This window comes from Pseudorca crassidens, chromosome 12 (assembly GCF_039906515.1).
Source record: "Pseudorca crassidens isolate mPseCra1 chromosome 12, mPseCra1.hap1, whole genome shotgun sequence".
NCBI classification, from domain to species: domain Eukaryota; kingdom Metazoa; phylum Chordata; class Mammalia; order Artiodactyla; family Delphinidae; genus Pseudorca; species Pseudorca crassidens.
Genome location: NC_090307.1, coordinates 84,795,321 through 84,823,059, shown reverse-complemented (window position 1 = coordinate 84,823,059; position 27,739 = coordinate 84,795,321). Strand labels below are relative to the sequence as shown.

At 43.3% G+C, this 27,739-nt stretch overlaps 1 protein-coding gene across 1 annotated transcript in view; it reads left to right on the top strand.

Annotated features, from left to right (window-relative positions):
* CLIP1 (CAP-Gly domain containing linker protein 1) overlaps positions 1-27,739 on the top strand; it is a 122,770-nt gene that overhangs the window by 33,452 nt on the left and 61,579 nt on the right. The window contains 6 exon segments of the mRNA XM_067700999.1: positions 1,448-1,642; positions 5,172-5,743; positions 20,198-20,322; positions 22,391-22,613; positions 26,261-26,458; positions 27,087-27,190. Coding sequence (XP_067557100.1) covers positions 1,558-1,642; positions 5,172-5,743; positions 20,198-20,322; positions 22,391-22,613; positions 26,261-26,458; positions 27,087-27,190 — 1,307 coding nt within the window. The 5' untranslated portion in view covers positions 1,448-1,557.

Here is a 27,739-nt window from a genome sequence, read left to right as displayed (position 1 = left end):
AGGGATCGAACCTGTACCCCGCTATTGGAAGGCAAAGTCTTAACCACTGGACCGCCAGGGAAGTCCCAGTCTGATTATCTTTGAATAGAAAAACTTACATGGCTATATTAGTTTCCTGGGGCCGCCATAACAAGTGACCACCACAAACCAGGTGGCTTAAGACAACAGATTTGTTCTCTTACAGATCTGGAGGCCGTAAGTCCGAGATCAAAGTATCACCAGGGTTGGTTCCTTCTGGAGGCTCTGAGGGAGAATCCGTCTCATGCTTCTGTCTTAGCTTCTGGTGGCTGCTGGCCATCCTTGGCTTGTAGTCACATGGCTGCAATCTCTGCCTGGGTCTTCACCTGGCTGTCTCCTCTGTGATCTCCTCTTCTAATTAGGACACTTGTCATCAGATTTAGGGCCCAGGCAGGTGATCCAGGACGAGCTAGCTCATGTCAAGACACGTAACTGAATTAACGTCTGCAAAGACTCTTCTTTCAAATAAGGTCACATGCATAGGTTCCAGATGGACATATCTTTTGGGGAGGCCACCATTCACCTCACTACAGGGACCATGGCAGCTCCTCTGTTAGCCCTGGCCAGATTGTTTACTGATGCTTGGCATTGCTTGTAAGAGAGCCAGAGTGAGGTCTGTGCGTCATCATCCAAGCTCGACTACCAGAAAAAAATGCAAAATGCAGCCGTTTGAGAGAGTCAGTAAATAGCATTTTTCTCTTTGAATTTTGTTTTATTGGGTATTACGTCTAGAAATATTTTTCTGTATTCCAAAATCCCAAGGTCTTCCTCCTCTCTTAAAGAGCAAATGGCAAGGTACTGTTTTGCCTGAGCCAGAAGTTGTAGATTCATACTTGGTCTTGAGTAAATCAGAAGTTCATTGTGTTTCTGTAGATAAAACAAAGATAACTTCCTTTTAGTACTTTCCAGGTACGGCTTTTTCTTACAGAGTTTGAATTTGAACGTTTCTCTTGTTTAACATATACTTGGCTTTATACTGAGTTATTGTATAATTCTGTGGATTAAACAGTATATACAGTTAATACGGGCTTGTGGTCATAAAACTTAAGCAACATAGAAGTCAATGAAGTGAAAACTGAAAACTCCCTTCTCTTTCCCCCATTTAGTTTGGTGCACATTTTTCTGAACCCTCTTCTATGGATTGTGTGGTTTTTAGGCACTGTACTGATCTGGTATTATTAGATACTATAAAGAAAAGTGAATATATTGCCAGCCTTAGCTACTTGTCTTTAGGATAGTAAATTGCTTTTAAATCTATTTCAGCAGCATCTTCATATTTTTGATATTTGGAGTTTTCTAGGTTCCTAGGTTCATTGTGGAGATGGTTATCATAAGGAAAAGTTTAGGCTGTGAAAGCTACTTTCGTTAACTCTTTCTACTTTGTTTCTCCTATAGATTCTAAACTCTTTTTATATTTTTCTCTTTGCAGATTTAACCCAGAGACTGACTCCACTATAGAAACACCCACAGTTCTATCAATGACTGGGGAAAGATAGTGGCAACAGGCAAAGGAAAAACAGCTCTGATATACTAAGGACAATGAGTATGCTAAAACCAAGCGGGCTTAAGGCCCCTACGAAGATCCTTAAGCCTGGAAGCACAGCCTTGAAGACACCTGCTTCTGGTAATGCTTTATGTTTCTTATTAACAGCAAGTTTTTCATCATATGTGAAGACTTCTATTTGAAAAATTTAAAAAGACAATCTTATAAAACTTCATATTGTTGAAAATACTTGAAAAAGTTTCAATTAAAAGACATAGAATTTTATATTTAGTAGTCTTAATCAGTGAAGAGTCTATTTCATTGATTCAGTGTAAGGTTCTGAAATAGTTGTCAAGTTAATTTCAGTGTTTGATCCTTACAGTGTTAAAGTGTTTCTTCAGTTTTTCTGCCCATGTGTCTTCCTGAACTCATCAGGACCTTTCTCTTGGGGTTTAGGGATATATAGAGAAAACAAAGACTAATCTGGCTTAAAAGATATGATGACAGTCACTGACCTGAAATTGGCCATCATCATCAAGGGAGCAGGTAGTACAGTAGCTCAAGTCTGGCTCATGAGGGAAAACCTTCCCCATTTTATAGATGAACTTGTGTCTTTTATAATCGTTAACAACCTGTTCCTCATCTGTTCTCCATCTCCTCCTTCAGCATTTCCATTTCCATCCCGTAACGATCACCTAAGGTCTTTAGTAAGAGAGGCAGGAGAGAAGCATCTGATGCTTGCTTTTACCATCTTTTTATGTGATTTGTATACTATTAGATCTTATGTTTTCAGCCTTTCCAGACAGGTGCCCACCATAATCTATTAAGTACAACATTGTTTCTTCAAGTTCTTCCATAAAGACATTCATAGGTCTTCCTTGAGGGAAGGGATCTTTGGGTTTGCTTTTTTTTTCTTTTTTTTTCACTGCTGTATTCCATCCACACACCTAGAAAATTGCCTGGCACGAAACAGGAGCTCAGTAAATATGTGTTGACTCATTGGAGATCCTGAGTTATTTACATTTTATGTATCAGGATAAAACCTTTTCAGAGAGGCCATAAAACATTGTAATAGGGAAGAACCTTTTGTATTCTATTACAAGTTACTCACTAAAGGGATGTTGCCTATAAGTTTAAATTATACATAATGGCCCATCTCTTGGAACCCTGCTTCCCAGGTAATGAGCATTAAGCTAAAATACCTTTGTGTTCAGCTCACGGGAAACATCCTGACCAGGCCCACCTGTGAATGACTGCAGGGAGGAAGAAATTAACCCATGCCCTCCGGAGGCTGATGGGAACCAGGAAGTGTTTGACTTTACCCCCCTCCCCTTTTAGTATAAAAGGAGCCCGAATTCTAACTCAGGCAAGATGGTTCTTTGGGGCCCGAGCCCGCCATCTTGTCGGTCTGCTGGCTTTCCAAATAAAGTCGTTATTCTTTTGCCCCAACAATTCGTCTCTTGGTTACCTGCCTGTTGTGTGGTGAGTAGTACGAGCTTAGACTTGGTAACAACATCTTAGAGGAAAGCTTTACTGATAAAGCAAAGGACTGTGAAGAAATGGGTTTATTTAAGGACTATTTAGCTTTGGGGAAGTCAGTCAAAATTGGCATCCCCTTCTCCTCAAAATCCTTCCTCTTTTAAGACCCCTCCAAATGCCAACCCTTGTATAAGGCCTTCCACTGTTATATCTACCCCTGTTAGAATTGTCTTTTTCACTTTTAGTATTTTTCGTGCGTACCTTTTAGCACTTGAAGTCCTTGAGTCCAGGGATCATGAGTAATTCAACTTGGTTTCTCCAGTATTACTTGGCACACGTTAGGTTTTTTAAATTAGGATTAAAGCAGCTTATTAATACTAAAACTTACACGCTTAAAAGGAAGTGATTGCCAAGGAATTCAAGACACTTTTATGAACATTGTTTTTCAGAAATTCATGCTTGCAGCACTCTGGGAAGAGTAACTGTTGATGTGCAAAGCCAGAACTGATGCTAAAAAAAAAACTGGCCCCTGTCTTTGGCAGATTATTATCTGTTCTATCTGAGAGCATCCACTGTCTTCTAAACAAACAAACAAGCAAAAAAACCCTCCACAAATGGAAACTCCACAGTCCCCCTTTCTATGTAGGGTAAAGAGATGTTCAGCACGCACTCTCGCTCCACTGGGCCACTCTGCTCCCCAGTCTGTGTGATTCACTCCTGTCAATCAGGCCTCAGACTAGATATCACCTCCTCCAGGAGGCCTTCCCTGACTGCTCTGCCCAGAGGCACTGTCTCCTTCACAGCACTTACACCACCTGAAGTTACCTGGTGTGTGCCTTGACTGTCTGCTTTTCCACCGCTAGACTCTGAGCTCTATGAAGGCATGAACTGTGCTGTCTTGCTTTGTCCCTGGTGAAGAACGATGCCTGGGACTAGTTCCAGAGTGGTAGGAACTCAAGAAAGATGCGTAACTTGGATAAATACATTATTTCATTTAATCCTCATTCAAAGAAAAAAATCCCTCAAGATAGATATTACTACTTTCCCCTTTTACAGATGAAAAAACTAAACTACGAGAGGTCATGGAACATCCTGAGATCACGATATGCCCAGTAAATGGCAGACATTAAGAATTCAGGCTCTCTTTGCCAGTTCACGCTAAATATTTAATAAACGCTTGCTGGGTGAATGCGTGAGTGTATTTCCAGTGTAAATATCACATTCCTGGCAGAATTTAACTCTGTCTTTACCGTAGGGTAGAGTTTGCCAAGTCGTCTTGCCTTTACAGGGAGTCAGGCCATATGCTCTCTTTTCTTCCCTGCTGTGATTTCCATTTCTGCTAGCAAAGGAATAGTCTTGGAATAATGATGGTAGGGACTGCGGCACTGAATCCCCTCCTGCATCAAGTTAATTGCGAATGTGTGTGGTTAAATGGGCCTAGTCCTGTCAGCTTTAACTGACCACTCAAATGGGGGAATAGAGCCCGTCTCAGTGGGTCTGAATGGGCATTTGCTCATCATGTGCAGGATACAGGGTGAAGAATGAAATCGGACCTATATTATGAATTCTGGGAAAAGGACTCCTTTTTTCCCCAGTTTTGACTTCTTCCAATCTTAATTGCAGATAAGGACTAAGTCTTATCAGCTCATTGAGTTTTGACAGCATTGAAAATGGTAGTGATGCGGGACTTCCCTGGTGCTACAGTGGTTAAGGATCTGCCTGTCAATGCAGGGGACACGGGTTCGAGCCCTGGTCCAGGAAGATTCCATATGCCACGGAGCAACTAAGCCCGTGCACCACAACTACTGAAGCCGGCGTGCCTAGAGTTCATACTCTGCAACAACAGAAGCCACCGCAATGAGAAGCCTGCACACTGCAATGAAGAGTAGCCCCTGCTTGCCGCAACTAGAGAAAGCCCGCGTGCAGCAATGAAGACCCAACGCGGCCAAAATAAATAAATAAATAAGTTAATTTAAAAAAAAAAGAAAATGGTAGTGATGGGTCAAGTACTTTTTGCCGCCTTGCTAAAAAAAAAAAAAAAAGAAAAAAAAGATAAACAGAGTACCTCTTGAAGAGTTGTGGCTACTTCTGTTGCTTTTGGCCCTTTCTCTAGTTTATTTTCCTTTTAACTTAGGGGTTGTCTGCTTAAATATGAAATTGAATCTTTTCTGATCCTTTCTTCTGTTTTCAGTTGCAGCTCCAATAGAAAAAACAATATCCAGTGAAAAAGCATCAAGCACTCCATCTGCTGAGACACAAGAGGAGTTTGTGGATGATTTTCGAGTTGGGGAGCGAGTTTGGGTGAATGGGAATAAGCCTGGATTTATCCAGTTCCTGGGAGAAACCCAGTTTGCACCAGGCCAATGGGCCGGGATTGTTTTAGATGAACCCATAGGCAAGAATGATGGTTCAGTGGCAGGAATTCGGTATTTCCAGTGTGAGCCTTTAAAGGGCATATTCACCCGACCTTCAAAGTTGACGAGGAAGGTGCAGGCAGAAGATGAAGCCGACGGCCTGCAGACAACTCATGCTTCCAGAACGACTTCGCCTCTGTCCGCTTCGACAGCCAGCATGGTGTCCTCTTCCCCAGCCACCCCCTCAAATATTCCCCATAAATCGCCCCAGCCAACCGCAAAGGAACCTTCAGCTACGTCTCAGATCAGCAACCTTACAAAGACCATCAGTGAATCTATTTCCAACCTTTCGGAGGCCGGCTCAGTCAAGAAAGGAGAAAGAGAGCTCAAAATTGGAGACCGAGTATTGGTGAGTCCATGAACCTTCCAAGGTCGTTACGTTGACCTGAGTGACGGGTTGAACTACACACATGCGGGCTCAGAATCTGTTCTGTAGGGATGACCATTCATTTATAGAGTAAGTAATCAGCTTTTCTGGTTCCTTTTATGTGTAAATATACAACAGATTAGAAACTGGCTACACAGTTTGTGCGTAGTATAAGCGTAGGTTTGCAGGGATCGACTCTAGTTTTATCTTCGTTTAGTCAAAAGAATATTGAGTTTTTAGCTTGTAAATATTAAGGTAACTTTACTTGACAAAACAAGCTGAGAGGTGGACTTAGAGGTTTTTAACAAAGGTTTTTTTTTCTTTCTGGTTTTTAATTTTTGCTTTAAGGATAGTGTGTGGGTAAATATGAGATCCTGTTTCTTTGAGTGTCTTGGAAAACTCAGAGATCACAGGATGTTATTTCAGAATTTCTCTGCCTTTTAAATGATCAGGTTTAGGTCTAGGAAAAGAAAGGAGGGACTTCCCTGGTGGTCCAGTGGTTAAGAATCCACCTTCCAATGCAGGAGATGCGGGTTTGATCCCTGGTCCGGGAACTGAGGTCCCACGTGCCGAGGGGCAACCAAGTCCGTGCGCTCTGGAACCTGTGCGCCACAACTAGAGAGAAGAGTGTGCGGCAGCTAAGACCCGATGCAGCCAAATAAATAAATAAATAAATATTAAGAAAAAAGAAATGTACTGTAGTTTCTTTTTTTTTTGCTAATAAGCAGGAAACAATGTATAAGGTCTACATGCTGTACATTCTAGAACCCCCGAATGACACAGTGACTGATTTTTTTTTTTTTGTTTGTGTTAAACGAGAGGCAGTGTAGCAGTGCTAAAAACACAAGCTGAGTCCAGCTCTGCCTTTGTGACCGTAGCAAGTTATTTAACTTCTTAGTTTTCTCATCTATGAAAATGAGGTTGAATAATAGTGCTAACATCTAGCATTGTTGTGAGGATTAAATTAGCTGATGCATATGACATTCTTAGCAGTGCCTGGTATCCAGTTAACACTCAAGACATGGTAACTTTTTTTTTTTTTTTTAAACAGCAGAACCTTATTTGTTTATTTATTGGCCACACCATGTGGCTTGTGGAATCTTAGTTCCCTGACCAGGGATTGAACCTAGGCCCTCGGTAGTGAAAGCACCGAGTCCTAACCACTGGACTGCCAGAGAATTCCCAAGAAATGGTAGCTGTTTTTCTCATTGATGAAAATTTAAAGCTATTTTCTGACTTTTTCAACACTTTAGTCAGTTCAGTTCAAGGTATGACGTTTGTCTGAAGTCTTTGACCCTGTGCTCTTTAGTTTCCTTTGTATCCGTAAAAATTCCATCAGTCTTGGAGGCTTACAGTAATATAATGGGAAAAAAAGAATGGCTGTTAGCCTTTAGAATGTCCCGTGCATCTCGTTGAATGTGTCAGCAGTATATGGAGTAGCCCCCATAGAATTGGTGAGGAAACGGAGGTCCTAAGAAGTACAATCACTTGCCCAAGGTCATACAACCTGAAGAGTGGTGCTTCTGCAATTAAAATTTAGGTATTTTTACTCCAGAACCTGTCATGGAGAGCTGATGATTGATAGTATAATTTTGAAATTGGAAGTTTTTGTGATTTTTTTTGTCCTACAGACAAGAAAACTTAAGCCCCGAAAAAGGCAGTGACTCCCTGTAGTCATATAGTACATTCATTATAGGTTTTAGATTTAGAACTTGGGACTTCTGTCTCCCAGTCCTGTAGCATCATGAATCTAGAAGGCCCCATGCACCTGTGGGAACCCTTTAATACCTGTTACCTTCAACGGGGTCCTTCTGGATCTCTTAGTTTCAAGGTCAGTAGGTTCCTTCTTCTGGTTATAATAGTCATGAGTTTTAGCAGTGGATGCTTCAGAACTCAGAGCATCATTTCAGTATGTCAGTGCTCTGCGGCTCAATCTGTAACTTGTTTGTTTAGCTCATACTCACTTGCTATACCAATTTTATTTTATTTTTATTTTATTTTTTAACCACGCTGAGCGGCTTGTGGGATTTTAGTTCCACCACCAAGGATTGAACCCGGGCCCTCGGCAGTGAGAGCATGTATCCTAACCACTGTTGCAGTGAAGGTTTTTTTTTTTTTTGCGGTACGCGGGCCTCTCACTGTCGTGGCCTCTCCCATTGCGGAGCATGGGCTCTGGACGCGCAGGCTCAGTGGCCATGGCTCACGGGCCCAGCCGCTCCACGGCATGTGGGATCTTCCCGGACCGGGGCACGAACCCGTGTCCCCTGCATTGGCAGGCGGACTCTCAACCACTGCGCCACCAGGGAAGCCCAACAGTGAAGGTTTTCTGATGCTTACTCTTCTTTGCATTTTTACTGATGTTTACTTCCCCTCCCCTCTCCTCCACTTTTTACTGTATAGATATTGCTGCCATGAATGCCATTTAAAATTTTTTGTGTGTATCTCTCTTACTTTCCTAGGATAAATTTATAGTGGTGGAATTACTAGGTCAAAGGACCTAAAAATATTTAAGACTTATGGTACCTATTTATCTAGTAAGCTTTGGTTAAATCAGAATCCTGTTACCTTAGCACAGGACAGCTTTGTAGGTTAGACTGCAGGTTGTATGCAATTCCATTCTGAGTGCTTAGCTGTAAATGAAATGGGGTAGCGTATGGCACGCTTTCAAAACAAGTAGCTCTCCTGTTCCACCAGAGTAAGAAACAGTTGATTAAATTTCTAGTCAAGTATTGTGCTGCTTGGCTGATAAAACAGACAAAATGATAAGGTCCGGATGGTTTAGCTTACAACAGAAGGCTTCCATGAGGATGTAAGGATTAAAGTGGACCTGAAGGAGAGTAGGAATTGGCCAGACAGAGGAATGGTAGTGGCAAGAGGGAACATTCTAGCAGAGGGATTGGCAAACTCCCCACATGGGAGGGAGTTGGCACGTTTGGGGAAGTGGCCAGTGTCATTCCGCACAGGCGGAGGAGCCCCTAGGGGTAGGAGATGAGACTCATTCACTAGGTGGTGTCTGTGGGGACTGGTGACATAGGGCCTGTAAGTTTAGGCCGTGTTAAGGATTTTGATTTTGACCTTAAGAGCAACAAGAGTGATGAGTGATGTGATTAGATTTGTAGTTTGGAAAGATCGCTCCAGCTGCTTCGTAAAGAATAGATCAGAGGTGGTTGAAAGTGGGTTTGGGGTGACCGTTCTTTGAAGAAGTCGGATGTTGAAGGAGAGTAGAGTTGTCAGGCTGATGCTGGAGGAGTATTGGATCTAGGGAAGATGTTTTCTAAAGATGGCAGAGTCCGGGGTGTTTACATCCTGACTAAACTGATCTGGACTAGAGGAACAGGGTGCAGATACAGTGGTGGTGGGGGGAATCAGTGTTGGGATGAGGTTCCTGGGAAGAGGTGGCACCCTGAGCACACACGGGGATTGCTTTGCCTTCGATTGAGACGGACGGAGATTTCCTCCATTTTTATAGTAAGGAAGGAGAATCTGCAGGTGCAGGGTGGTTTGTAGAGGCTTGAATGGTGTATTTGTAGGAAAATTTTAATTACATGTTCAAACCTAGCATACTTGGAACAGAATTTGAATCTCTAAGAGTCTTAAGTCTAATGAGAGTGTTTTTAGAGGCAGTAAAATTATTTACTGTTTTGGTTAGTATTTCTAGGAGAAATTAAAGGAGTACCTTAGAATCCCAGTATTTCAGATCTGGAAAGGCTCTTTTGAGATCAACAAATGCCTCTTTTTGCTTAGAATACTGAAGCCCAGAGAAGAAATGCAGCTTGCCTCAGGCCATATGTGATGTACGTGTATATGTATCATTATGGCCTCTTGTTCCCAGTTAGTATGTTTTTTCTACTTTTTTTTTTTTTTTTTTTTTTTTTTTTTTGCGGAACGCGGGCCCCTCACTGTTGTGGCCCCTCCCATTGCAAAGCACAGGCTCCGGACGCGCAGGCTCAGCGGTCATGGTGCACGGGCCCGGCCGCTCCGCGGCATGTGGGATCCTCCCAGACCGGGGCACGAACCCGCGTCCCCTGCATCAGCAGGCAGACTCTCAACCACTGTGCCACCAGGGAAGCCCTGTTTTTTCTACTTTAATGTGCTGCCTTGTTTAATAGAAATCTTTGATTTAGGAATGTAAAACATTTTTACTTCAAAATTCATGTATAAAGGGAATTAGATTTAGAAATCTGAAATATTTGATTGGAATTCCCCTAATTAAAGAAAACTTCTGTTGGCAACCTAAATGTACATCAGTGGATGAGTGGATAAAGGTGTGGTATATATATATACAATGGAATATTACTCAGCCATAAAAAAGAATGAAATCTTGCCAGTGGCAACAACATGGATGGACCTAGAGGGTATTATGCTAAGTGAAATAAGTCAGAGGAAAGACTGATATCATATGATTTTCCTTGTATATGTGGAATCTAAAAAAATGAAACAAACCAATACACATAATGAAACAGAAACAGACTCATTCATGGATACAGTGAACAAACTGGTTCTGCCAGAGGGGGATGGGGGGGGAGTGGGCGAATTAGGTGAAGGGGATTAAGAGGTACAAGCCTCCAGTCATAAAATAAGTAAGTCACAGGGATGTCATGTACAGCCTAGGGAAGGTAGTCGTAATATTGTAATAACTTTGTATGGTGATAGACAGTTACTAGAATTTTCCTGGTGATCATTTCGTAACATATGAGAGTATCAGGTCCCCACGTTGCACTCCTGAACTAATGTGACATTGTAAGTCAGTTATGCTTCAGTAAAAAACTTCCAATAGAACTAAGTTCGTTAGGTCACTGTTACGTGAGGAGCGGTATAGAATATTCCCAGTCCCGCCCCCAGTGCCCTCGTGGAGCCTTCCACTTGGAACGAGCGCAGAGAGGGCAGGAGTGGAGGCTGCCTTCTCCACGCAGCTCTCTCCAGTTCTTGCTCTCATCGCGGGAAGAGCAGGAAGGGGGATTTCTGCATCAGGTGTGAGGTTTAGCCCAATGACCTCTTGAAGATCCAGGTGGGAGCTCCTGAGCTATGACTGTATTGGGCACTCCCATCTTGGGGGAGGCAGTCCGGGCCTGGGGAAGCCTGTCCTTGCCCCCCTCCACGCTGGTGGGCCTCAGTGGGGTAGATGAGCTGGGTCAAGGAGGGTCAGTTGGAGCTGCTTGTAACAAACCCATCTGCCTCCTTCCCATCTCCCTCTGGCCCCTCTGTTTTCCCATTTGTCCTCACGAATATTCCACAGATCTCCTTAGTTGAAGATGGCTTTCATCTGTCTTGTGGCATGAGCTGCTTTGGGCTGATGCTGCGGTCCAGCTGACTCTCAGACTCACCTCTTTCCAGACTGAGAATCCCTGGGATGACCAATTACTCGGAATATTTTGGAGATGGTCTTGCTGCATTTTCGGGTGTAGGCACTATTTCAGGGATGTGATGTCAGGTTCTCGAGAACTTGACTGACTTCCAGCCGTTCTGTTTCAGGATGGTTGTCTCCATGTCCGGTACTGTATGTTCTATGCTGAATTCTTAGCTTATGACCAAGTATGAGAAGGAGACTTTTTACGCTTTTGTTTTTAAAGTGACAAGCTTTATCTTTCTACGAGCTGCTCGCAGGGCTCTTAAACTTATATAAGAATCCTATAGTGTAAATCTGTAGGTCTTTTGGATACTGTGAAAGGGAAAAACATCTTCCTGAGATGAAAAAAAAAATCTTATTTATAAGTTATTTTGCTTGTGTTTGAGCCTAAATAACTACAGTTCATTTAGTATGTACTTTTCTGTGTGTCTTCATTTGTTCAGCATTTGTGAGACTTACTATAACATGTAAATTTAAAACACACATATAGTGGGGTCATATCATATACACACCATTTTACAGTATACTTTGATAGATTGGGGGCATTTCTATGCTAGTAAATAAATACAACTCTTCATTTAAAATAATAAGCTGCTGTTTGATATCACACTGTTTGGGGCACCTAATTTAATCATAGACATTTAGATTGCTCCCCGCCTTTTTTCCCTAGAAATGAAATTTCTGAGTCAAAAAATACATAAATATTTTAAATCATAATAAATATTGCCAAAGTACAGTCCAAAAAGCCGTTAGCATTTTATGTTCCCACAAAGTGTGTACCAGTGTGCCCTTTGTAATAATTTGATTTCTTCTGTTTTTCTCAGTCTTCTTACCAGTGACTTATAACCCCCAAATCTACAAGTCTCGTTGTGATATTGCACTTATATTGGGCGTTTGTTCATCATCTACCTGGGGGGTTCTTGGGCTCTTTTTGGGTGGGGCGTTTGAGCTCTAGGGAAGCTGTTCTTTACACAGTGACCTCTCCTTCCCTTGATTGCTGATAGAGTAGTTGTTAGTAGAAGGATCGGTTATTTTGTATGGCCCAAGGTTGAGAAGACTCCAGATGTTCACATTATGGTAACTCTTTCTGGACACCTTGGCTGAATGTTGAGATCTTTTCCAGCACCACAGTCTTAGCCTAATTCCTTTGCAGTGAGGAATCATTTTTTCTGATTTTAGTTTTCCTTTTTTTTTTTTTCTCCATTTTCAATTTCCATAAGCCTTAAATCTTAGTCAGCACAGCCTTGTAGGGTTGTCTGGGAAGGAGCGCAGAGAATCACACTGTTGATGAGAAGCTAGATCCGGCAGCTTCCTCCTCTCTGTGCACAGCCGGGCGCAGGAGAGCCGCTTCTTAGTTCATAGTTGATAGCGGGGCTCCTCTTCCTGCTCGTTGCTTTCAGCTGTGAGAGGGTAGGATTCGTGTGCTTTTGCCATTTTCACTTTTGAGGCTTGGGAATGCATAAACTCATCCACCTGCCCGCTGGATTTCATGTCTTTGGTTTTACTATCCGTCCTCCTCTCTGCAGCCCCATTGTCCTGCGCTGCCTTGCATTAAGCCATCATCCTCTTCACCTGGACCCCCAGACGGCTGTCCATGCTGCTAGCCCCGTCTCTCCTCGGTTCTGGTCTTCACACAATTACGGAGTGATGCGCGTGACGCGTGGATCTCATCACGCTGTTCTCCTGTGCGGTGGCGCCCTGTCTGCCTACACCAGTGCTGTTTTCACAGTGCTGGGGGTTTTCTGCGGGGCTCAGTACCTGGGCACTGGCTGGTCGGTGTGAAATTAGGTTCTCTTTGCAAACCTAAGCCGGTATCTTTACGCCAAACATGTCAAAGCTGGTACCTCTGCCTTGAGGACTCTGTGTAGGCTCTTGGGGCTTGGGAGTTTCTGGGTTGAGGAGGCACCTTATGCTGTCTAGCTTTGGGACTTGAAGAGAGGAAAGTTGGACCACTGCCCGGGCCAGAGTCTAATGTTGAAATGCCTGTTGCTAGATCACATCTTCTAACTTTTAATACTGCTTCTGTGAATTCTTTAAGCATACTTACGAAAATATCTTGAGGCTGAGCCTCTTTGTAGCTTCTGACACATATAGATTAGAAAAGCAAACTTGGCTAATACCGTTGTGGTCAAGTGGGGTACTTTTTGATCTCAGTGCTTTAAGAGAGTGTGACTCTGGCAACTAAATATTCTGCTCTTTTATAAGCCTCAGGGATAGTAGGGGTTTTTTTTTTTTTTGGTTCCTATTAAATGTTTAAACAGTTACAAATGGATTCTTTTAAAGATTCATTTATTATTTATTTTTCTTTTATGGCTGTGTCAGGTCTTTTGTTTTAATAGCAATCGTTTAATTAATTAATTGTTGGCTGTGTTGGCTCTTCATTGCTGCGAGTGGGGGCTACTCTTTGTTGCGGTGCGTGGGCTTCTCATGTGGTGGCTTCTCTTGTTGCAGAGCACGGGCTCTAGGCACACAGGCTTCAGTAGATGTGGTGTACAGGCTCAGTAGTTGTGGCTCGCGGGCTTAGTTGCTCCACAGCATGTGGGATCTTCCCGGACTAGGGCTCAAATCTGTGTCCAGGTTCTTAACCACTTAACATTCTTAACCACTGCGCCACCAGGGAAGTCCCCCTCTATGTATTTAAAATGATCTTTTCATTTATTTATTTGTTCATTGCCCATCTCCCTCTGACCAGAATTTAGGCTCCATGAGAGTCTGGAAACTTTCTGTCTCATTCACTGTCTTTTCCCAAGCACTTAGAACGGTGCCTGGCACACAGTAGGTGTTCATAAAATATTGTCAAAAGAATCAAAGGGTTTTAAATACTGTTGTCACATTATACCCTTAAAGGGGAGGAGTAACATTGTAAAGTATGACAAGAGATGCAATTAGGACCAATGGATAAAAACCGGACCAGGCGAATCTTACCTTTCTTGCAGGAGTTGCCCAGTGGAGCTGCCCTAAGCTGGATTGCTCTCTAGTTGAGGTAATACGAAATATGGACGTCATCATCTCACAGGTGATTAAGTTTTAAGTCAGGGCTAAATCTGTATGGGTAAATACCAATTAGCCATAGTTACCTTTTTAAATTAAGCTGCTTAACCTACAATATGGCAGATAAGAAGCCACCTCACGAAATTCAGTTGCTCACGAAATCCCTGTGGAACAGTCCCTCATTACCACCCACTGGACATTTTATAGCTTTATAAATTGAGGCACGGTGAGGTTAAATGGCTTGTTTGAGATTTGATGAATAGATGGGAGAGTTGAGAGAGGATGAAAGGTTTCCTGTTTCCTGTTTGTGGACCCATTCATCAGCCCAGCAGAATGTTTTCTTTTTAAATATTTATTTATTTATCTATTTGGCTGCGCCAGGTCTTAGTTGCAGCACACAGGATCTTTTTTAGTTGTAGCACGTGGAGTCCTTAGTTGTGGCACACGGGCTCTTAGTTGTGACATGTGGGATCTAGTTCCCTGACCAGGGATGGAACCCGGGCCCCCTGCATTGGGAGCGTGAAGCCTTAGCCATTGGACCACCAGGGAAGCCCCCAGCAGAATTTATCAGTGTTCTTATTTTTCAAAAGAGTTTACAAGAAGGGTGTTTGTCTCTGTTCCCACAGCATTTTGTAGAAACCTCTTAAAGTGCTTATCACTTTTCACTAGAAATATTTGCTTGAATTTTTCTGTCAGTGACCAACACTGTATTCTGTTTATATTTGTATCCTCAGGGCCCAAGCACTCAGGAAATATATATTGAATGACTGAATGAGAGCTGAAAAACCTGAGATTTGCTAAAGCCTGACCACAGCTAGGTTTTCCTTTAGCTGAGTTTCTAGTTTAAATTAATTTGGTCTCCAGTAGTGACTTCTAATTTTGACTTAGGTTGACCACAGTGTTATGAGTTATGTGTATATATTCTGAAAGTAAAGAGAATGAATGGTAGTTACTTGTGTTTGCCGTAGGGATCCATTTTTTTGTTTCAATGTTGTAAAATTTTTTATCTTTAATAATCTTGATATCTGGGACTTCCCTGGTGGTGTAGTGGTTAAGACTCCGTGCTCCCAATGCAGGGGGCCTAGGTTCGATCCCTGGTCAGGGAACTAGATCCCATAGGCATGCCGCTACTAAGAGTTCCCATGCCACAGCTAAGGAGCCAGCGAGCTGCAACCAAGGAGCCCACCTGCCACAAGTAAAGAGCCCGCCTGCCACAACTAAGACCCAGTGCAACCAAATGAATAATAAATAAATAAATATTTTTTAAAAATCCTGTTATCTGCCCCTAAAACATAGATTTGAAAATTGTGGCTTATACTTAATGTAAGTGCACGTGCTATAATACTCTGGGTTCTCTGGAACACATGAGAAGTAAAACTTAACTTGATAAAACCGTGTTTAAATGCTTAGAAAAAGATTTGACTGTAAAATGATTAAGTAGAAAAGTGAGTGATTTTGGATGTGACTTTCTGTCTGTGTTAAAGATATTTTGAATAATTACTAAGGATCTTTCACAGGGGAAAGGAAAGCATATTATGTTATATGAGTCAAGAATTTCCAGTTAGGTGAGAGAAAAAGTATAAGAAACTGCCCATTCTAGGAGCTAGTAGTCATCCATTTGAAACAAACTTTATGGCTTTTTTTTTGGCGGGGGGTAGATGTATGTTCTGTTACCTGCATCTAGAGAAAAAGTCGCTGATCTGTTTGTGGTAATTTGTTATAAAGCTTCTGATCTGAGTGAAGCCACGGTTTGTTTGGAGAATTTACTGCCCACAGCCTGTTAGACGCCTCTTGGAAAAACAGTTGTCATAACAGTAACTTAGACTCACCCCCAAAGAATTCAACAGATTATCTGGAAAGATTGCATCATCTTTAGCTAATGTGCTGTGTTCTGCTCATGTGATGCTGGTTAGTCTGCTGCTCTGAAAGGTGTGTAAGAGGACAGAGAAAACAGAGGCCAATTTTATATAGGTTACTATTCATACATTCCATGGTTACCAATAAGAGTGCTAAAAAGTCCCATTTGCCAGATCTAGAACTAGTACTTTCCTTAGCATGGACACACTGGCTGCTAACATAGCAGACTCTCACACTATCTGTCAGACACTGACTAAACAGTTTTATGTGGATTATTTTATTTAATCTTCACAGCAATCCTGTAATTATCACCATTTTACTTATGAGGAAGCTAAGATTGATTGATTGATTTATGGCTGCATTGGATCTTAGCTGCAGCACTTAGGCTCTTTGTTGTGGCGCAAGGGCTTCTTTCTAGTTGTGGCACGCAGGCTTAGTTGCCCCGCGGCATGTGGGATCTTCATTCCCCAACCAGGGATCGAACCTGCGTCCCCTGCATTGAAAGGCAGATTCTTAACCACTGGACCACCAGGGAAGTTCCGAAACTAAGATTTAGAAACTAAGCAACTTGACTAATTCATAGACAGAGCTGGCATTTGAATTTGTTCAACTTGGAGCCCATGCTTACTTAGTCTGTGTTAGCATATTTCTTCCTTTGCTCTCTTCTGAGCCATCAAATTCAGTCTCAGCCACTGGATATCTTTTTCCTTTTGTTGGTTTACATGGAAAAATGGCCTTTTCTGTGTAGTTCCCTACGGAGAAGGTCACCTTTCATTTCTTCAGCAAATGTTTGTTGAGTGTCTCCTGCTGTGCACTGTGGATTGCGGTGCTGGACACAACGGTTCCTGCGTGGAGTTTTCTCCAGCCTCCAACTCCATCTTTCCTCAGTGACACCTGTCATGACACCAGGATGTTTCTGAACTGTCCGGGGACTGCCTGCCCTCTGTCACCCTTCACATGCTCTCCTGCCTAGAGTACCTTAAACTGTAACTGCTTTGGTTCCTTAAATCAGTTTCACAAAGAGTTTGTCTTTCAGAGGAAAAGTATATAGCTTTGAGACTTTAACATTTTCCATTTTCAACAAAGCTTAAATAGAGGGGCTTCCCTGGTGGTGCAGTGGTTGAGAGTCCGCCTGCCAGTGCAGGGGACACAGGTTCGTGCCCCGGTCCGGGAAGATCCCACATGCCACGGAGCGGCTGGGCCCGTGAGCCATGGCTACTGAGCCTGCGTGTCTGGAGCCTGTGCTCTGCAACAGGAGAGGCCACAACAGTGAGAGGCCCGCGTACTGCAAAAAAAAAAAAAAAAAAAAAAAGCTTAAATAGAGCTGGAAAAAAATGTGTATCATCCCAAACTCATAGAAAACTATATTCAGAGAAAAATTAGAACAAAATAGCTTTGGTATTAAAAAGCAAATTAGTATTGGTCTTAAGAAGTTAGGAAGGAAAGAGTAATAGACAACAAGGAAGTGGGAAAAAAGGAAATAGTGAGATAAAAAGTGAATTAAATAAAATAGAGAACATTATAAACAAAAAGGAAAAACTTAAAAGCTGGTTCCTTGTGAAGATCGATAAAATAAGTTACCTTCCCAAGGTAAGTCTACATTTAACACAATCCCATTGGACTTTTTTTTTAATTAACCAAAATGATTTTTAAATTTATTAAATCAGTAAACCTACATAACCTAAATGTCTCCCAGTGGGGGCTGATTTAATAAACTGGAGTGAATCCGTATAGTGGAATGACGTGCGATTGTAAACACAAGGAGGACGTTCTCTGTCTTGATGTGGAATAAAGCGAGGTGCAGGACAGCTCATGTAGTACAGGTGCAAGACAGCTCATTTTTTGTATGTAAAAATGAAAGGGAGGAGTAAAAACATGAATTAACACTTCCTTTTTAAAAAGAAATTATTTATTTTTGGCTGTGTTGGGTCTTTGTTGCTGCACATGGACTTCCTCTAGTTGCGGCGAGCGGGGGCTACTCTTCATTGCAATGTGCGGGCTTCTCATTGCGGTGGCTTCTCTTGTTGCGGAGCACGGGCTCTAGGTGCGCGGGCTCAGTAGTTGTGGCACACGGGCTCAGTAGTTGTGGCTCGCAGGCTCTAGAGTGCAGGCTCAGTAGTTGTGGCGCACAGGCTTAGTTGCTCCACGGCACGTGGGATCTTCCCGGACCAGGGCTCGAACCTGTGTCCCCTGCATGGGCAGGCGGATTCTTAACCACTGCACCACCAGAGAAGCCCCAACATTTGCTTTTATATGCATAAAGAAATGCTGGGAAGAGGATACACTCTACATCAATAGCAGTGGCTACCTGTGATGGGGAGGGTGGGATAGTTAGGGACACGAGTTTAGTAAGAGAGGCTTTTCCCTGGATACATATATTTAAAAGTTTTTGAACCATGAGAACGCATTGGCTATTCACGAATTAATTCATGGGCTTCCCTGGTGGCGCGGTGGTTGAGAGTCCGCCTGCCGATGCAGGGGACATGGGTTCGTGCCCCGGTCCGGGAAGATCCCACATGCCGCGGAGCGGCTGGGCCCGTGAGCCATGGTTGCTGAGCCTGCGCATCCGGAGCCTGTGCTCCGCAACGGGAGAGGCCACAACATTGAGAGGCCCGCGTACCGCAAAAAAAAAAAAAAAAAAAAAAAGAATTAATTCATTATAAAGAGTTACCTTTTTAATCAGTAAGAAAAAGGCGAACATCCCAAACGAAAAATGAGTAAAGTACACATTGTGATACATCTGTACTGTGGATACTAAACAGCTGCCATAAAATAGCAGGGAAAATGGACCAAAATGTCAGCAGTGAGTGTCCCTGGGTGTTGAGATTACAGGAATAACATTTATTTTTTGTTCATAATGTTCTTAATTACCTGCGGTGACTCGCCTCTTGTATAATTGGGGAATTTTTTTAATTAAGGAAAAAGAGGGAATTCCCTGGTGGTCCAGTGGTTAGGACTCTGTGCTTTCACTGCTGGGGCCCAGGTTCGAGCCCTGGTTGGGGAACTAAGACCCCGCGAGCCTGAGGCTCAGCCAAAAAATTTTAAAAAAAGAAAAAAGAAGCTTAGCTAAAAGTAAGAAAATCAGTATTCTGAAGAATAATAGTAATAAGGGAAAGCCAGCCACAGGAAATATCATGCAGGTTGTGAAGTAGCAGTAATCAAAATGCCATGGCAAAAAAAAAAAAAAAAAAAAAAATGCCGTGGCAGTAGCACAGATACTGAACTTTTGAAACTGTAAAAAGACTCAGATCTGTTCTTATGTGCATGTGAGAGAGGATATGATAAAATGAGTATTTGAAATAGAAAAATAATGGCAAAGGAAGAAATAATAAATGCTGATGGGATAATTTTGGAAATAATTAATGTTTGCATGTTATGTCAAACAACAGCTGGGACAAAGACATTTAAAAAGATTCACAGCTTTGAACAGTTCACGTAAAATGTGAAGAACAGTCATTTTAATAGTTGTGAAGAAATGGAGAGCCTCACAGTGGAAAATATCAATATTTACAATATTTTAAAGAGGACTTCCCTGGTGGCGCAGTGGTTGGGAGTCCGCCTGCCGATGCAGGGGACGCGGGTTTGTGCCCCGGTCCGGGAGGATCCCACATGCCGCGGAGCGGCTGGGCCCGTGAGCTGTGGCCGCTGAGCCTGCGCGTCTGGAGCCTGTGCTCCGCAGTGGGAGAGGCCACAACAGTGAGAGGCCCGCATACTGCAAAAAAAAAAAAAAAAAAAAATATTTTAAAGAATTTACATTTCATGTGTGTGGATGTGTGAATATTTGTCTTTAACATGTACATGTTATTGCTTTACCTGGATAATGATGTAAAGGACGTTTGGGAACATAAACACAGCAATTGTTACGGTGGATTATGCATGAATTTTGTTTTTCTTTAAGGACGTGGGGGTTTTATTTTTGTAGCAAATATTTATTTTGAAGCAGAAACCTCCCTCCGGAGTAATAAGGTATTTTTTTAATTGGACTAAATGTTGATGACTGCGCATCACCTAGGCGAGTTCATTATTGGACTATATCAGGTATCGGATCACTCTGGTGACTGAAGTCACCCAGATGAACTTTGCTAACCTTTGGAGAGAACTCTTTGAAGAGTTGGAGAGGAGGTTAAGAGAAGAGCTGCTTGGAGAAATGATGGAACACAGTATTGGCTGCAGCTGCAAAGGATTAAGCTGTGAAATTGTAATTATGTTCATCTCTTCCTTTTAACGTTCTCTTCTTCCAGGTTGGTGGCACGAAGGCTGGCGTCGTCCGGTTTCTTGGGGAGACAGACTTCGCCAAGGGGGAGTGGTGTGGTGTGGAGTTGGATGAGCCTCTTGGGAAGAACGATGGGGCTGTCGCTGGAACAAGGTTTGTTTGCAGTTGGAATCTCGTCTCCCTCTTGCATGTAAAGGTGCTGAAGCCAGTCCCACCAACCGTGTATAGTAAAATGGACGTGAGTGTTTTGAAGAGCTGCACTTTTATTTCCTAAGACTCATCTACAGGTTTTTCCCCCCACTAGAATCAGAGTCTTTCTTTTGACTGTCTGTTTTAGTAATATGTGCAGTGCGTCTGAGTAGATTCTGAGCAAGTATTTGGTTTATTTATCTATTTATTTTATTTGAAAAATTTATTAATTTTATTTATTTTTGGCTGTGTTAGGTCTTCGTTGCTGTGCGTGGGCTGTCCTAGTGGATCCTTAGCCACTGCACCACCAGGGAAGCCCTATCTATTTATTTTTAAGGCTTTTTTTTTTTAGAGCAGTTTTAGGTTCACAGCAGAATTGAGAGAAAGGTACAGAGATATCCCTCCTCTACCCCCTGCCCCACATATGCACAGCCTCCCCCATTATCAACATCCTGCACCCAAGTGGTCCATTTATGACAGCTGGTGAACCTATATTGACACATCATTATCCCCCAAAGTCTGTAGTTTATATTACAGTTTATTCTTGGTATACATTCTATGGATTTGGACAAGTGTGTAATGACATGTTTCTACAATTATAGTATCATCTATAGTGTTTTCATTTTATTTTTCAAAATAGAAAGGAAATACTATGTCATCCTTTTGGCTGCTCTCCCTTTGATAGCAGTCAACGTCTGAATGAGTTTCTGGGCGTTGGAGGGTAGGGGGAGTGAGGAGAAGGAAGCTGCTTTTGTTAGGACGAGAACGCAAAATGTGTCTTTATATCTGGTGACAAGGATTCCATCCTGTGGCAAGAGGACTGACGGCAAGCACACCTATTCCACTGTGAGGATAACCCCACTCTCACCTCACAGGGATAGGGTGGGAGTTGAGTCATGCAGACGAATGCAAGAGGCGTTTCCCACATTTCAGATGCTTTGAAGGCCTTGGGCACAGTTGTGGTCTCTGATGCATTATTGTTAGTAGTATAAAGTGTTGTAGTTAACATTTTACTTATAAAATGTTTACAGACTGATTATAAGCATATAGGTCTTATGTACCAAATACAATAATAATGCCTCGAGGAGATTAAAAAAATCTCTTGGTGCTGCAACGATTATGAAGCCATATCATTGATATCCTTCATATTAAGTTGTTATAATTCGCTAGAGTCGTGAGATCTCCAAGTGTCAGTACTACTCCACCTTTACTTGAGTGAATCTGCCAGAATTAGGTGCTTGTTTGATTTCTCTTGCCCTTTGTTTGGCAAGGTTTTATTAAGTGGGATCACTCCTCTGCTGTGTGTTTATCAGATAGTAGAAATACCTTCCCTTTGCGTAAAATCTTAGTAACAGATGAGTGATTCCATCTCTGTGTATCATACTGTTATTTCCTAGTGTGTTTTCTAAAACATTATTGTGGGGCTTTCCTGGTGGTGCAGTGGTTAAGAATCCGCCTGCCAATGCAGGTGACACAGGTTCGAGCCCTGGTCTGGGAAGATCCCACATGCTGCGGAGCAACTAAGCCCGTGAGCCACAGCTAGTGAGCCTGCGCTCTAGAGCCCGCGAGCCACAACTACTGAGCCCACACGCCACAGCTACTGAGCCTGCACTCTAGAGCCTGTGAGCCACAACTACTGAGCCCGTGTGCCGCAACTACTGAAGCCCACGTGCCTAGAGCCCTCGCTCTGCAACAAACGAAGACACCACAATGAGAAGCCCGCGCACTGCAACGAAAAGTAGCCCCTGGTCACCGCAACTAGAGAAAGCCTGCGCGCAGCAACGAAGACCCACTGCAGCCAAAAATAAATAAATAATTTTTAAAAATAATAAATTAAAAAAAAACTATTATTATGGTTATTTATCAGCTTGCACACCAGTGAGTGCCACGGGCTGGTGCACCACCCCAGCTGGTTGGTAAAATTCACAGCAAACCAGTCACGAGTTACGAGTCAGGAGAGCTTTTTGGTTATAGTTGTATTTCTTGTAATTAACTTGCTTCTTGTTACTGTTCCTGTTGTTGTCCCCTAAAGGTATTTTCAGTGTCAACCCAAATATGGCCTGTTTGCTCCTGTCCACAAAGTGACCAAGATTGGCTTCCCTTCCACCACACCAGCCAAAGCCAAGGCCGCTGCCGTGAGGCGGGTGATGGCGACCACACCCGCCAGCCTGACGCGCAGCCCTTCTGCCTCTTCTCTCAGCTCCATGAGCTCTGTGGCCTCCTCTGTAAGCAGCAAGCCCAGTCGGACAGGATTGGTAAGCCTCCTGCTGCGTGTTTCTGCGTCCCAGGCACTGTAAATGCCCCCCAACCCCACCCCGTCAGTGTGCCTGCTTTGCTTTAGGAGATGTTAAGTCTTCTCTTGCCCTTGTACTAAATGTTCTCTGTAGCTTGTGAATGTCCTTACAAATTTTGCAACAAAACAAAAACCTCTAGCAAGAATACAAGTTAGAAATAAAGAATTTTTTTAACAGCCCTTTTCAGCTTCCTTAGACTTTAAGATATAACAGTTCTTGGTGAATCTATAGTAACTACTACTTAGTCTAACATATGGGATGATTGAGTATTCTGAAATTATTTTGGCATCAGAAGGACAGGAGAATTGGAGGGATCCTTTTCCTCAAGGACCTGGGTCTCTTTCTCTTTGACATCAAACAATTTTAGGAACTACAGTCGTTTGAGAAAAGGCATGTTCTTAGAATTTTAGTGTTATGTTCATAGTCTAACCCGCTGAAAGCAGTTGGTGTGTGGAGCGTTCCTGACTCAGGCCAGAGGATGCAGAGGGGAACTTAGGGAACTTGAAAGGATGCTAGGAAAAGCCATGTTTTGTTTTGTCTCCATATCCCCCTTCCCCCACTCCCTCTTACTTTCTCCCTCTCTTTCCCATTTAGATCAGCAAGAGAAAATCATCAGAATCAAAATAGGCAGCATCTCATTCTGTTTGTTAATGTCATGCTTTTTTTTTTTAGCGTCAAAGCAATGACTTTTTGGCTTTGCTCCCTCCCACCCCCCACCCTTTAGTTTATTCACTGGAAGTGAGGCAAATACTGTTTAAATTTGAAGTGGCAGTATGAGGTTGTACCCCAGACTGAATTCAGGATCTTGCTTTATGACAATGAACGACAGACAGGAGTTAGAACGTGAAGTGTCATGATCGGGCAGTAAGGCTGCTGGCCCTTGATCTCGTTTTGCCTTCTCTCCATTGACCTTGGGCAGGGAAGGCTACAGCGGAAGCGTCTTTCTTTAAAGTAGGGGTTATGCTTCTCTGGACTTTGTTCCTCTTATGTTCAAGTAAAATAAATACCTGTTTGGACTATGTCATTTTGCATATAAAAGTCTGCATCTTCAACAGAAAAATTACAAATGGACTTATGAGAAAAGGTTGTCAAGAACTTTTTGAATGTTTGAGTGAAATGGATGAAGAAACCCCTCTGTTTGGATGAAGCCTTGTTCAGAGTGGGTCAGCAAACTCTAAAGTGGAAATCGAGTTTACTAATCCAGGAACAATTCCGTGAAAGTATCTACCCTGGATTAGGAATTATTTCTTGTGTAATTTTTACTACGTTGTAATTAAGTGTCCGTTTCTTTGGAGATGCCCAAGCGCCCCCGCTGCTCCCCCAACCAGTCCTCTTACTTTTTAGAACAGTTCTGATTCCTCTTAGTTCACCTCATTTTCTTTTGAAGAAAACTAGCAAAAGAGAAATGAGTCTCCTTGCCTTGTAAAACAGCTTGTTTTTGTACCTCTTTATTTAGAGTGGCTATAGTTTCTAAACCAAAAATCACCATAAAAGAATATACCAAAAATACAGAGTAATTGAAAGCGTGACTTCTTAAAAAATGTGGGGACATTCCTTAATGCACAGCGATCTTCTGAAAGAATTGAGTACAGAGGTGCCCAGCCTTTCTGGTTCCACAGAACCTTTAGTCTCAGTTATTTTTTCACAGTGCCCGTAGGCCTAAAGAAATAGCTAACAGTTCTGTTTATTAAGTATTTAGGTCCAAACAACTTAATATTTATGTCCTAACAATTCAATAGCTCTTCAAAAAAAAAAAAAAGGTTCACATTAATTGAAAGGAAAAAGAATATTTTTAATTCATTCTTGAATAACCACAGTGAACTAGTATTAGGTTGCACGCTCTTCTTGGGCACTGCATATCCTGTCAGACCTTGGACTCTTCCTGGACACTGCCACCCTCACTTCCTGTGCCACAGTGGTTTTTGCACAGTACTTGCTTTTGGTCTGGCAGTAGCCAAAACCCGGCTTCGGAAAGACGTGACGTTATGGAAAGGAATGTAGTACAGTCCAAGGTTGAAACGGAACCCCCTCCAGCTGGCAGTTTGCATGGCATCCAACGGGTGTCGCTCTGTTTCCTTGTGTTGCCCTGTGAGTTTGCTGCAGTACCCTGGGGTGTACCTCTGCGCGGGGTTTGGGAACCTCAGATTTAGTGTGTTCAGGAAGAAACGTTAGTACGAGAAAGTATCACCACATAGTAAAATTGGGAGATCAAGGTCAGATGGTTAAAAGAGAGACTAGGAATTCCCCGCCCCCCCATATACTTAAGTAATTCAAGAAATCTCACTAAATAGAAACAGCGAAGGACAGTTTGGGTGTACTTTACTCTCATAGCTGTCAAACTGCCTAACTCTGAACTGACGGCAGATCCTCACTGTCAGTCTGCGTCCTGGCCGGGGGCTCAGCTAGACGGAGGACGAGGAGAGCCTTCAAGCAGCAAGCGAGGCTTTGACTGCAGAGGGTGAAGTCGAGCGGCGTCGACCCGGAGCCAGTGATTGCCAAGTAAATGGCCGTGGACAGACGCTCGCCAAGGGATGTGGCCTCTTCTGGACCACCTCCCAGCCCCCGGAGCCCAGCTTGGAAGAGTGTTACTCAGCTTGCCCACATTACGTATGCACATTTAATGGAAGGTTACGTCCTCTGTGTTTTTACATGACGATTAGCCATCTTGAGGAGGTATCGGGTGTGTGAAGCAGCAAAGATGAACGGGTGACAGCGCTGAAACACGTTTTCTCCACGCCTCAGCCCACCACTCTTCCCCCCTCCCCTCTTGTCCCCCCCCCCGTTCCCTCTCCAGTCCCCATTTTTTCTCCCTCCTTCCTTCCCCTGCTTCTCTTTCTCCACAGGTTTATCTCCCCCCCCCTTTTCTCTCTCCCATGCCCTTTTTCCTCCTTTCTCTTACGTGTACTTGCACTCTCATTCACCCACTCACACATGCTTTTGAAGGCACGTACAGGTTTCCTTTTAATCTTGTGTCTTTATAAGTCTTTCTGGTGACTGGGATTCAGGTCCTCATGGCTGGATTCCTGGGTGAAATCACCTCTGCCTTTCATCTTGAAAGAAAGATGAAGAAAATCCTGACAGAGATCCAGCTACGTAATCAATTGAAAGAAGGTTTGTGACTCCAAGCGTGACCTCTTGGTCACGTAATGGTATTTAGAAGCTTGAGAAGTTGAAAAACAGGTCTAATCCCGAACTCTAAGGATCAAAAGATTGGCCAGACTGTCATAACAAGAAGATAACTATTCATGAAGCTCAGGCCGAAACGGAGTCTAGAGAAGCTTGTTACCTGGGTTCTGAGGAATTTTTTAGATTCCTACCCGGCCCCGTCAGCCGAGCTCAGGGCACCTTTGCTTTTGAGCCACTTCTTCTAAACATCTTCCCGGTTGTTCCATGGCTTCTTTACATTGCTGGGTTCTTTGTGAAATTGGCAGACAGGAGGCACACGCTGTCTTGTTTCCTCGATGAAAAGCCTTTCCTAAGCCTCGGCAAGCCTGCGAGCTGGGGCAGTGCTTTTGCTTTGCTGAGGAGACACCTGCCTGCATGCATCGCTCCCTCCTTGCATCCCTGATAGCATCATCGCCCTTCACTTCTTTAACTTTCCTTTGCAGTTGACCGAAACCTCCTCCCGTTACGCCAGGAAGATCTCCGGCACCACTGCCCTCCAGGAGGCCCTGAAGGAGAAGCAGCAGCACATTGAGCAGCTGCTGGCTGAACGGGATCTAGAGAGGGCGGAGGTGGCCAAGGCCACGAGCCACGTGGGGGAGATAGAGCAGGAGCTAGCTCTGGCCCGGGACGGACACGACCAGGTGAAGTCTGGCACTGACCTTGTTGCAGAGATGGTGACAGGTTCTAAGCTGATCTTGTTGCAGAGACTGTGATGGTTTCTAAATTGAGGGAGGAGGTTGAACAGTGTACTTGGTGCTTGGAGCCGGGGAGCTGGTCTCGAGCGCACTGGAAAGGAGCATAGATGTCTTTGCTGGGCTTGTTTGAAAGCTGTGCCCTGGGGTACCAGTTTGCATCATCATAAAGATGAAGTTCTGTTCTTCTCGAGTCTGTTGCACTCTTTTGGTCTTTACGTCCAGGTCTCTTGGCCTGTCTGTGTCAGGTGAGCGTGTGTACTAGGACCTTACCAGTGGCGACGGCTCCTGTTTTGTACATTATGCTTTGTACGAGTTTCAGCTCAAAAAAGATGAGCGTTGTTTTAACATTGCCCCCTTATTTCTTTAATGGTGTGGTTTTTCATCATCTAGCTCCCAGGAGTGCTGCCGAGAATAACCTATCATAAGAGATCATAGAAAGCATTTTAATGCGAAAAGGTTTTTTGAGTAATGCCGACCCACAGTGGTACCATTTAGCCGTAGCTCTTTGGAGGCATCCCTGGGCATGCATCTGGGTCAGAAGGAGGCCACTCACCGACACCCTTGCCTTCCCCAGCATGTCCTGGAATTGGAGGCCAAGATGGACCAGCTGCGAGCAATGGTGGAAGCTGCTGACAGGGAGAAGGTGGAGCTTCTCAACCAACTTGAAGAGGAGAGAAGGTGATCCTGAACTGTTCTCCTTTTAAACAGCCTTCGGGAGAACTCCCCCATCAACAGCCTTGTTGGTGTCAAACCCTTAGAACCAAAGGACTCTCTCTGTGTTCAGTGGAGATTGAACTCCTCGTGCTGTGTGAGGAGGGTTTGCTTTGATTTGACTTTTTTGAGAAGTTTGGAACCAGCTAAATGTGCCCTGGTTAATTTAACAACTATTTATTGAGCACCTGCTGTGTGCCAAACATCCTCTAGAGGATGGCCTGAGTCAGTTAATTCAAACCCAGCTTCTACCTAGAGCCACTCCTGGAAAAAGGATTTTCTAGGCCCAGTTACCTGGTATTTATGAAACGCCTTCTGCATATCTAATGAAATCGTATTGTGTCTGGGGGGTGACAGAGGGGCCCTGACCTCAGGAAACTCATTACCTTTATAGGAAAACAAAACTCTCAATTAGAGAATTATCCAGGTCAGGATGAAATCAGGTGCTAAACTGTGTGAGACAGAGAAAGCAAGTTTGATTCTTATAAAAGGTCTTTTGAGACCATTAGCGAACAA